This window comes from Merops nubicus, unplaced genomic scaffold (genome assembly GCF_000691845.1).
Source record: "Merops nubicus isolate BGI_N331 unplaced genomic scaffold, ASM69184v1 scaffold50440, whole genome shotgun sequence".
NCBI classification, from domain to species: domain Eukaryota; kingdom Metazoa; phylum Chordata; class Aves; order Coraciiformes; family Meropidae; genus Merops; species Merops nubicus.
The window spans coordinates 1-12,052 of record NW_008584511.1 but is presented as its reverse complement, the minus strand read 5'-3'; the positions used below and the strand labels follow the sequence as shown (position 1 = coordinate 12,052).

Genomic DNA, 12,052 nt, shown 5'->3' with positions numbered 1-12,052 from the left:
CTAGGCCATCAGTGCTAGTCCTTTATGACCACAAACAACTATCTAATAAGCTATTCCAGGAGGAAACTCAGTACCACCCAAACACTTAGCAAACTTTAGTTTTTGTCTCAATGAAGAGTCATGATACGTCACAGAACAAAGATGACCCACAGAATGTTTTTCAGCTAGTGGCAATCACAAAATACTTAGCAAAATCCTACCTATGCAAAAGATCTACACGGAACAGAAAAAATAAAAATAATCTCAGGTAATCAAAAAAAGAAGAAATCAAACAGACTACTAGTCCTCAGAGACCATTACAAAAGCATATTTTAAATATTAAGATACAAAATTACAAATAGTTTAGAAACGGTAAAAAAGGGTTTTAGTGTGCAGCACAAAAGTGAAAGACAAATCTAAATAAATAAGAAAGAAAAAAAGCTTATTTTTAAGGCCTTATGTGTAGTAACAAGCACCTACACAGTTAAGAAGAACTGTAAGAGCTCACTGTTCCATACCTGATTAAAGTAATTGTTATTGTCAATACTAAAGTTGTCCTTTAAATCAGAAGTTTCTGGGCTATTGACTGCAGAACGTCTTAGTCCTCCACATCTCGGTAAGTAGGTTTTCTTTGAAGTTACGGTCAACTGCAGCAGCCACAAGGTGGCTATCTCTACCCAAAGGATAAAGTTTCATTATTTAGTCCTTTAAGGGGGGAGGGGCAAGAATAACCCTAAAATTGAAGTCTCACACAATTCATTTGAAGAAGGTAGTTTGGGAATCAAATTTTTCCATGCCCACTACTGCAGATCAGGCAGAACACGAAAGCAGATGTGTAGCTGTTACATGATTAGTAAAATTGCCACAGTATACTGTCATAGGTTAAACCTTTTAATTACTGTGAATTAGTTCTTTAGCTTTACCCATAGAGGTAGTAGATCGTACAGAAGAAATAAAAACATCCTGAATTCCACAAAAGATAGTTACCTCAAATTCAGTTATGTTCTTTCTAGAGCTTAAACTACTTTGAAATAACCTGTAGAAAAAGCTGAAAATCAGGAAGAGAGTAACTATATAGGCATCTCCACATTACACAAGTGTCTTTGTATCAGGGCAAACCACAAGAGATCTGCAGTCAAAGGAAAAGGAAGTGAGACCTGTTATGAGAAATTCTAAAAAAATCTTACTTCTTTTCAAAACACTGGTAGTAACAAGGTCACAAACTTGTAATGAATACTTACATATGGTAAATAAGTTTTAATTGTTCATGAATTCTACTGTTGATGACATTTAGGTCCTCTTTTTTTGCACAGAAAAGATACAGCTGGTATAAGGATAATGATCACTCAGTATTTTGACCCTGTTTGGAAACCCAGTAACAGAAGTTGCAAGTTCTTCCTTCAGCAAACTACTACAGCTGGTTTAGCTCTTCCTTTTTATGGCTACACTCTTTATTCACTCAACACTTCAGGTAGCTTTCCAAGCAGCAAGAGTCGTGTAATACTGAATTTTGAACAATTACACAAGAGGCTTTATTCCAGCAAAACAGAATACATGTGTGCAAGAAATAAGTATTGTTAAAGGTTGAATTTCTGTATCTTTTCACAAGAAATTCTGCTCTTCATGCAAAGAAAAATATTTATTTACACAAGACTGCCAACGTGTATCATAATACACAGTGCCAACATTTATATGCAAAGACCTTAGATGTCAAATGAGGTTTTAAGAGCAGTGAAGGCAAACATTGGTTTACAACTTACAATTGCATACAGTCTCTCATACAAACTCAAACTTTATATCTCTGTCTTATCAAAATTCAAACTTTTAAATTGTTCTTCAAGCACATCAGAATCTTCATCACTCTCTGTACTACCAAAATTTGTATCAAAATCCAGGTCATCCCCCAGTCCACTGCTCTCTTGGCCACTTTTAGCAGGCACACTCTCCGTTCCATCTTGTCCTTTATCAATACTGCTGAAAGCAAGAAGACGTTATCACCACCCACTTTTGGAATTTATATTTCTTTTAAACAAGAATGGGATGCAGGGTAGAATACTCTGCCCAGGATGGAAGGAGCTGGGAGGTGGGGAGGAGGAGGAGCGGGACAATAACCTAAAGTCACTTGCACATTGAATAGGAAAGACATATAAAAGACAGTAAAGGAAAAGAGTCTGTGAAGAAAAAAAAAGTGTATCTGAACAGTTCGAACAACTAAGCAACTGCTGGCCAGTTGTCACACAAATGGCCTGTGCATATTTTATGGTACTCCATACTGAAGAAGTGCTTTGCTCTTAATGAAGACATGCAATTTACACTTTCATATTAAAATAAAGTGTCTTACCCAAGTGAGACTTTTTTGGCCCAGCCCCACTAACATCAACAGGCATTTCATCCCCAGTTTCAGCAGAGGAAAATGAAGGTAATGACTCCTACTGATTCCTGTCGGGATTACTCAGAACATGGCATAAAGTACAACAGCTTTTTGGCAGTTTCCAAACAAGCTTTATTAAAGCAGGAAGAACCACTGCAGTACTGAAACTACGTAACCTATGAGCTACTTACGGAATTACTATTTCTTCTTCTTTCCCACATTTAGCACAAACTTCTAGTTTACCAGCACAGGGTCGACAAATGATATGGTAAGGATCTTTTACAGTCTTCTGTAGGCACTTCACACTGTGAAGAGAAATAGAACGTAATTTTAAAAATATTTGTGGACACTTACTAAACATTCTGTGTTCAAAGACACTCGAAACATACTCTTCAGAAGAGGAGAAACATACAGACCAGTTTCATATGAAACAGTTAGTGTTTTATCAAGCATTTTTACATTTAAAGTGACAAAAGAAGCCTCTCCATTAATTTTAGTAGGTAGTCTTACTTTAAAAGCTCAGAGGTTCTCTGGTTTAACAAAAATGAAAATGAGAACATGGTAAGAAAGCTTATAAGCATTTTACAAATAAAAAGTTTTCAATTCAAACACTACAATGTCTTCCTCTTGAAATTCTCAGAGCATAAAACAAAACCAGTGCTGGACAGTTTTTCTATGAACACAAGCCTGCATGGCACTGTATTCTGAACGAACCCAACCTAATTCTAGAAAGGTTTTTTGTTATTCTTTTTCAAGATATAATAAAACTCTGTAGATCAAGTAATTTCCAAGATTACTAGATAGCCTTTGTGACCTACAAATGTTCAGAGTTTTACAGTCTTCTGTACAGTTTGACTTTTTGTTCAGGATGACACACTAACAGTTTTGGAAACTTTCAGGTCCACAGTTCAAGCATTTTGCCAGCAAAGAGGGAAACGTTTACTTTTCCACTGTGTTTTCTTTTCAAAAGATTAAGATAAAAGACTAATGAATTAGAAAATGAACATTACATATATAGGCCCTGCAGACTCCAAATTTGAAGAATATCGTATAACAGCATCTATTACTTGTGAGTTTCCAAAGCTATTCTATTTTCCAAGAAGTTCACAAACTACAGTGTCAGTGGTTAACACAGAGTACCTTAACTCACCATTTCTTTGGTTTTGATAGTAGTTTGTACTTGCTGAATTTTACCCGCCACTCCAAGATCCCTTTGCAATGCTGACACACTCCATCATGAAGCTTAGCATTTATTTTCTGAATAAATAAATAAAAATTAGAATATACTGAAGATTTCCTACTTTCATTAATATCATCTTGCTTAGAAAGCATTTTCACACATTATGCAATTAATACAATATTTAGAAAGATGTTTGTCTGATATTAGCATATGCATTTCATAAGCATTCACTGCTACTAGTTTTCTTCAATGAAGAGTGCTGAGGTAGTCTTACCTCAAGGTACTCTTCATTATTATAATTATTTTGCTATTGTTAATAGTAGTTATCTTACAATACTGTTGATAAGACAGTATTATTTATCTTCAGAAATTTAACAGAAAATGAGCCCTGAAATGTGCACTTCTTATCCAAAGATGACAACTCTTTTAAGACTTAACATGTAATTTATATTGCTCAAACTACCATTATACTACATACTTTAGTAAGTAGTTTCAGGATTTTTTTCTCAGATCATAATAAAGTAGAATCCACACATTATTTGCAGTCAAATCATTCAATATCTTTCATCATAAACCTCCTTTATGAAAAAGTAATACATCTTTGCTCTTGAGTAGCAAAGATAAAACCCTCAAAATGATAATTTAAACTACAGTATATTTTCAAGATAATGCAACATTTACCTTAAAATCTTATACAACCGTTTGTGTTTAGTTTGCTCAGGAATACAAAATGTCAACTGGCCAGTACTATTTGCACAAGAGAAGTTACTCTGATACAGGAAGTAGTTCCATGCCACACTGTTACCTTAAATAACAAGCAACATATACTTAATACATGCAACTACTTCTATATTTTCTGCACCTAAAATGCCAGCAGCACCTTTATCATACAGGTGTGCACATTTTTTTCAGAACTTGTAAAAATAGAAATTTCACAATTTAAAAAATTGCATATAGCCAAAATAAAAATTCTGACTTTCTGAAGACAGCTTAAAAATGGCTACCATACCAAAATTACATTATTAACTAGAACACATCTATTTCTTAGAATATCTCAAAGTTCATTAGAATACATTCTGCATTAATTTGGATTAAAGTTCACATTATTCTTTTACAAATGAACTCTAAAATTATTCTATGCATATAGTAGCTTCTGAAGCAATTTCCTGCGTTTCATAACACACAAGATCTTGTTACTACTCCACAAAGTTTTATTTCAATACACTAGGCAAAAGAACAAGCTTAGTTTTAAAAATACAGTATCTGATTCTATTAAAAAAAACATATTTAGCAGAGGAAATGCTACTTAGGAGTGAGGCTGTACTATAGGGCTTGGTTTCCATTGTTCCCACTTCTACTTAACTTCAACAATTCAGCTTATGTTTTCCCATGGTGTGGTTAACTTGAAGGTGTGGTGGTTTTTGGCTGGTTCATTTAAAAGACAAACTTTACTTCAAATTATCAAATACAGACTTGGCATGTTAAAAAAAAAAAAAAAAAAAGAGAGGGAGAGAGAAGGTTTTGCAAAATGCTTGAACATTGAATACAGAAAGCTCTGGTTCTGATGTCAGCCCTTCAGTATGGATTAAAATTTTCCAAGAAACACAAATACTTGGCTAATGTGGAAATTTTCTGAAAGAAGAAAATGATTGGTACATTCTCAGCAGATACCTGCTACAGAGTTAGCACTTCAAACTGCTGTGACAGTGTTCATCCTTCTAAGATACATTGTTTGAAGATAACACTTTTCAGTGCTTCACTAGCACAAAGTTTCCAAGTAGCTCAGCTGAATGAGCTCCTAATAACATTCAAATTAGCCTAATCGCCCCAGTTTTCACTCTCAGATTTGCATTAATTAGTAATGCTGGGGCAGAGGAGGGGTGGGGGTAAGACACAAGCTCTGCAATTTATATTCCCAAGTGTTCTTTATTATGATTAACTATTTTCAGTATTACTATGGCAGAACCCAATAAATGCCAAAAGATTGCAATGGTTTAGACTGAAGACAGCTGGTTGTTGTTCAAAGAGAGCTAGCTTCCTTGTTGAAAAAATACTTTGTTTCCAGTAATACATCATGATGTCACAACTCGGGGCTAGCGACAGGGGCCCGGTTACTAAGTGATGCCAGGACAGGCTCAGCGATGCCTAATGCACTTGGAATGGAAGAGGCCACACTCAGGACTGTATGTGGCATAAGCAGTGCAGAGGAACAAAATATAAACTACCTTCACCTCTCATCTGAAGGAAATCCAAAGTTTGTCAGTCAGGCAGCCTATTACCAATTCTGCTAAACATCTGCTGTGGAACAAAGAAATATGTGTAATGACTGTTAAAATGAGCTTTATAAAACTCTTCCCCATCCCAATAGGCTTATCATCTGGCTCCACAAGAATCATACGGTGATTAAATTTTTCTTTTATTATTTTTTTTTTTTAATCAGACAAACTAAAATGTAGGCCATCCTAAATTCCAAAGATGCCTTTTCACGTTACTCACATCATAGATCTTTGCATGAAAATACTACCTCATAGCAAGGCAGAGAGATTAGTCAGATGGCATAGAGACTATATTGCTGCAACTTCTTCACCTTTGCTTCAAACAAAGCCTCGCATCTCATCTGATGCCCTCAGTTCACACATTGTTTCACCAGTGGAAAAGTCTTTAGAAAATAAGTAACACAGAAGAAGCTCTAAAGTGAAGTTAATGTAAGTCAATTGCAAAGCAACAGCCGCATCATCCACAAAAAGGCAATGAAATCTCTCAACACTGGTCTGTGCTTCTAGGTTACTTCTACACAGCTGCATTTGAACTGTTCTGTTTTCTTGGTATGATCAGCAACACTGCAACTATACCCTGCAAGTACAAAGAACATTGAATAAAATGCTGCCTAACAGTCTTCTGACACCAAATTAGACTAGTTATGAAGATCACATTTATGCTTAACTTAAGATCCTGATCCAGGTGAAAAGTTGCCTGGACTTCACAACCTAGTCACCTGTGGGACACTATCTTAAACCCACAGGATACTTGCTCAGAAAGTAACAACCAGAAGAAAGAGGACAGCTTTTAAGTTATGTCCTCCTTCTAACGACACACGTACAGCACAGTCTCTTCCTCCTCTTCAGCAATGTCCTGTATTTTTCACTCAATGTTGTCACATCAAGTGTTGGGTGTTGTAGTTAATCATTGGCTCAGCACATCTGAATATGAGAGAGACTATGACTGCAGCCCTTCTACCAGGCCATTGATTTAGAAAGTCAATGGAGAATGATGGATTCATGTAAAGCAAGCATGGAGGGAGATTCAGAGAGTTAAATCTTGACTTGTGTTTGCCTTCTAAGTTTATTTTATTCAGAAAAAATGTCTCATATTTAAACCATACTATTACTGAAACAAGTTGATAACCTACTGTGGCTTTCTACACTAAATTCAGTATTTTCTTTGATCAAAAAAGATTATCATATAATTTCAAAAGCAACATAGACTTGAAGAAGCAAAGGAAGCCGTCCCTAATTAAAGATTTGGATAAGGTGGGTTTTTTTTTTCAGGTTTTTGAAATCACCAAAGAACAAGTGAGAGTAAATTCTCCTAAGAAAATGGAAGAGAAACTTTCCTGTTATATCAGTTCCCAGTAAGAATGGGGAAGTTATTAGTTAAATCAAAATAGTCTCTCTGCTGCTTATTTTTCCTAATAACTTTTAAATGTATTTTGTACATTGTTTAAACTTTCCTATGTTCATATTTTCTTCCTTTTGCTCACTTAAAAGCTTGCTTTCCTTTAAGGGTACAGAAAACCAACAACCCACTCAAAGACCTGAACAAAGTCTGCCAACTTCATTATTCCCTCTCAACTTTTTTTCTCAGCTTTTACACAGGTTCAACTTTTCTACCCAGCTTTTATGCAGTTACTTAGCTCTCATACACGTAGAGGTGGTATAGTGCTTATGGTCCAAAATAGACTTCTTGGTGTGCAAACTACTCTGGCAGAATAGATTTCGTTTCTGTCACTGCAGTTTCTCTTTTTTTTTTTTTTTTTAAACATTCATTTCCCTGTTTTAGCCAACAGCCCTTTCCTCTTTTCTGTTGCCATATTTCCCTCCAAGGACCAGTACAACTCATCCAGTGCTTACAGTATGTCTATATACTCTCCAAATAACTTACAACTATGCAATACAGACACGTATAAACAGTCCTAAAGTATAGAGTCACAAAGTATTCCGTGTGTGTGCCATATACACACTGTCAGGTCAACAGCATTAACAAAACAGCATCCTCTGAATGCTCACCTAACCAAGTATTAAATCATTTAACAACCCGCTAAAAGTAGTTCAGAATGTAATGAAGTAAACACATGCTAGGTACCTACACCTACTAGCTAGGCCCACAGAATAACCCCGAGCTTAAACTACCATTAAAGCACTCACAAGTAAGATGTAATGATGGGGTTTCAAGAAGCCTGCCTGTTTGGAAGTTTCTAATTATATTTGAACCTATGGGTAGTTTGATATACTCCACTGAAAGCAGACCCCTGCTGAAACGAAAGCAATGTCAATGCCAGTCATAAACTTCCTTTTCAGAAGCACACATGATACTGTTTCAGTCAAGAAGGCTGAATGAAGTATTTCTGACTATCTACACTGCTCAGAAAAGCAAAACCCCACAGGACCTCCAGCGCATGCGTACAAAGCGGAGTAGATCCATGCAGACTAACAAATGTGAAACTGTGATACCGGACACCAGCTTTTCAGGGTTCTAACACACATTTCACAGACTGAACTTGCTCCCATATTGCATCAGTATTATTTTAAATTCCATTTGCTACACAGATAATTTCTCATATCTTTCTGAAGAGAAACGTATTTAAGATTTTAACCCATACATTTAAGCATTTAAGGCCCTTTTGTGTTTTATTGCTACGGACTTAAAACACTTGAAATCAAAAGATTTCTCTATGCCCATCTTGGAGCTCAAGTTATTTAGCTTCTTTCAGATCAGTGACCATGGATCTGAAAACACGCAAGTAACTGGCAAGAGAATGCACACGCTTCGAAGGACTAACAGCCAACTCCCATTCTTTCCTGCACAAAGAATTAGAATCATAAAATCGTTTCAGTTGGAAAAAGACCTTTAAGGCCACCAAGTCCAACCATTAAATTGCACACATACATGGTCTCTCTCTCCCTCTCTCCACTCCTTCCCATCCGTCTCCCCTGAAGTTAGGCTCCAGTCCAGAACAGATGCTAAGCTTGCTCCTCTCCTCCCTCCATGAAAGACTTCTAACCCAGGCATGAATGCTCTTATGAACCCAAAGTGAGCATGGCTATAGAGGAGACTTTAGCCTACCCAGGTACTCTACATTGCAGCAAGAACAGAAACTAGCCAAACTCCCATACTGTTAACTGACAATTCCAGCCAGCTACTAGTTTATTATTATCATGGTTTATCATCTCCGCTCTGAGATTCAAATCATAGAATCATAGAATCACAGAATCACAGAATAGTAGGGTTTGGAAGTGACCTCTGGAGACCATCTAGTCCAATACCCCTGTCAAAACAGGTTCACTTAAAGCAGGTTGCACAGGAACACTTCCAGGCTGGTTTTGAAAGTCTCCAGAGAAGGAGACTGATCACCCTCATAGTAACATTCACAACCACTGACTCAGCAACTAAGCAGCATTTCAACTGCTCTGTTCCTACTGCCTCCCCACCGCCTTGACCAGTGTGTCCACTAAAACAAGTTATTTATCCAAACAGCCAGCTGAAGAAGTAGATAACATCAATACTATTGTAAAGCCAAGGTTCAGAGCTAAATACCTCTGAAACTTAGGGCAATGTGGATCAGCATCTGGGGTGTACTTAATGAGAGGAAAGAAATGGAGAAACATCAGTCATTTGGGTGTAAATATGAATCACTTTGTGGTTTACCATCTTATTACAATGGAGTTCTAAACGTCCTCATTGAATGCTGTTTGCTTTCATCTTGAGAACTACTCCAGCTTCCATGTTGACTTATGTAATATACTTTACATAAAATGTATATTTATATACTATAACGTATGTTCCTCAGCTCAGTGACACAAACAGCTGTTCTGGATTATACTATGTAAAGCAAGCACCCACAAACAAATTCCAAGATTCAGTAACTAACAAGACAGTGTGTCTTACCCTGTCCTGGCTCTTCCTTCTTCAGTTCATCCTAGGATGCAACCTTTCTCTGCACTGTTTTAGGCAGTTACCCAACAACCATAGAGAGGCACCCACAGGACAACCTGATGCTACTGTAGTTAATATCCAGCATCACTAATCCAGTGCACACATGCAGCAGGATAAAAATTTTAAGCTAGAAATAATTTTGCAGCCTTTTCAAGACAGTATTGCATTGTATAGTGGTAGTCAAACACAGTCCAAATAATTCATGAAAACAAGTAACTTAGCAGTGATTTACAGCCCTCTTTCAGCAGCTCTGACCATTCTTGACTCTTCTGAGCTAGTGGAGAGGTAGAAAGGAAGAATGCCGCAGTCTTGTGCGAGGATAAAATTGCTACTGTTTCTTCTTTTCCATCACCTATGGCACATCTGACCACTCAGGACTAGGCGTGACAGAAAGGCAAAACTGTCACCATTCAGCATAGTCTGTATCTAAACTATGGCAACAGTCGTCACTTCATGTTTGGTAGCCTAACTTCTTTTCAGATTTCGCAAACAGCAGAGCCAGGCCTAGCCATCATTACAAAGACCTCTGTGTCTCACTTAGCACTAGAATTTGTACAGGATGACACAACAAAACTAAAAAAGCATCCTTTGTCTTTGCAACACAGTATTTAACTCCATAACAGGAAGCACCTTCCTCAAGAAGCTTCTCCCCTGTGTTCACTCATCTCCATCTCCATGAACTGTCAGGTACAGAAAGAAAAGAAATCCTTTGCTTGAAACAGAAAGGAAAAAGTCTCAAATCACAGTTAATGCCACAGTGAATCTTGGCTACATTCTAAAGCTTTAAAAAAAAATAAAATTAATTTGAGTGCATGGTACTGTGTAGCCACTTCTATATGATGTACAACATTTTAAAAAGGGAAGAAAAACAGCCATGTGGTTATTGAAGTGAATACTTCAATCACAAAACTGATGTCAGAATCCAGTTTCTCTTTGAAGACTTTTGATAGACCAACTCTCTAGGATATTTTTCTGTGTGTATGTGTGCTGAGGCCAGACAGGAAAAAACTCTGTCAGGGATCATGCATTGACTCACACAACAAACAACACCGGCGCTGCTCAGAGCCCCAGGAAAGCAGCCTGTTCAACTTGCAGAACCAGTGGTACAACATCAAGAAAAGAAAACAAACCCACACCAAAAAGAAACCAAAAACCAAAAAACACACACAAAGCCCCCAAACCTCCCTCTTCGGTAAAGCCACTGCTTCACCTTACTGCTTTCTTCCTCTCCTCTCAAGCTATATTTGAAACCAAATCAGGTTCAGTCAAAGGGATAGGAGAGAACAACAATCGCACCAGATAAGCCTCTTCTGGAACGCTCATCTTGTGTTTTGTTTCATTCATCTCTCTCAGCTTAGCTAGTAAAATGAAACATCCCACTTTCCTGTAGTTACTGCTCAGGCACACTGCTTGGTCTTTACCTGCTGCCACACTGCTATTATGTTACCACAACTACAGACACAGGGCATGTTCCAAGAATATACTGTAAACCAGTTCCTTTCCCCTCCTTAGAAACAACAAAATAAAAGACAGCAACAGTCTGTTGTAACAATAGTGGAAAATATCATGGTTGGATGTTTTGAATTTTTGATATATGTGGTGCTTAGTGACATGGTTTAGTGGTGGACTTAGCAGTGCTGGGTTAATGGTTGGGCTTGATCTTAAAGGTCTCTCCCAGCCAAAACGATCCTATGGTTTTCTTCTATAATGCGTGTAGCAAAAGTACTGATAGAACAGCTGAAGACACCTTCCTATGTAACTCCTCATAAAAGCCCCTTATTTTCAGGCCTTACAGCAAACATGAGTCTTTTTAAAGTTGCCTTGAAGGTTTAAGAAGTGAAACTTGATATTTATATGAAAGATGGGGGAAGCTGTTAAAAAAAATTCTAAAAGTTAAGTTGTCTGAAGTAAGACCACGTAGTCATGAATCCTGGTAAGACCAAACTCCTTCGAAGAAGCCACACGGATAATGCTGCAGGGAGGTCTTACTTTCTGCACTCACTCACGACACAAAAGTAAACGCTTTATTTCAGTTTTCCTCTTAATTCCCCGGCTTAACAAGTGCCTTTCATGTCATAAATACGATTCAACCACCGCACAACAGCTTGATTCAAGCTTCCGCAACAGTCTAAGACACCTGGCCGGGAAACAGACGTGGCGTGCTGAGGATCGCTTCCTGAGCATCGCGGTGAACCTTTTGGACAGACCTGGGCTTCCACTGCTGTACGACTCTGTTGACGACCCGGAAGCTCCCCTAAACCTCCCGGCAGAGGGCCACGCCACCGCTACAGAGGCCCCGCGCAGGCCGC

The 12,052-nt window shown here is 37.7% G+C and overlaps 1 protein-coding gene across 1 annotated transcript; it reads right to left on the bottom strand.

The window, feature by feature from the left end:
- Nucleotides 1-1,772: 1,772 nt before the first annotated feature.
- On the bottom strand, nt 1,773-11,066 carry LOC103776820 (chromosome unknown open reading frame, human C9orf85). The gene is made up of 4 exons (XM_008944350.1): nt 11,040-11,066; nt 3,501-3,607; nt 2,542-2,655; nt 1,773-1,950 (listed from the first exon to the last, which is right to left on the bottom strand). The coding sequence occupies exons 1-4, from the start codon at nt 11,064-11,066 to the stop codon at nt 1,773-1,775; spliced, it is 426 nt and encodes a 141-aa protein (XP_008942598.1).
- Nucleotides 11,067-12,052: the final 986 nt, after the last annotated feature.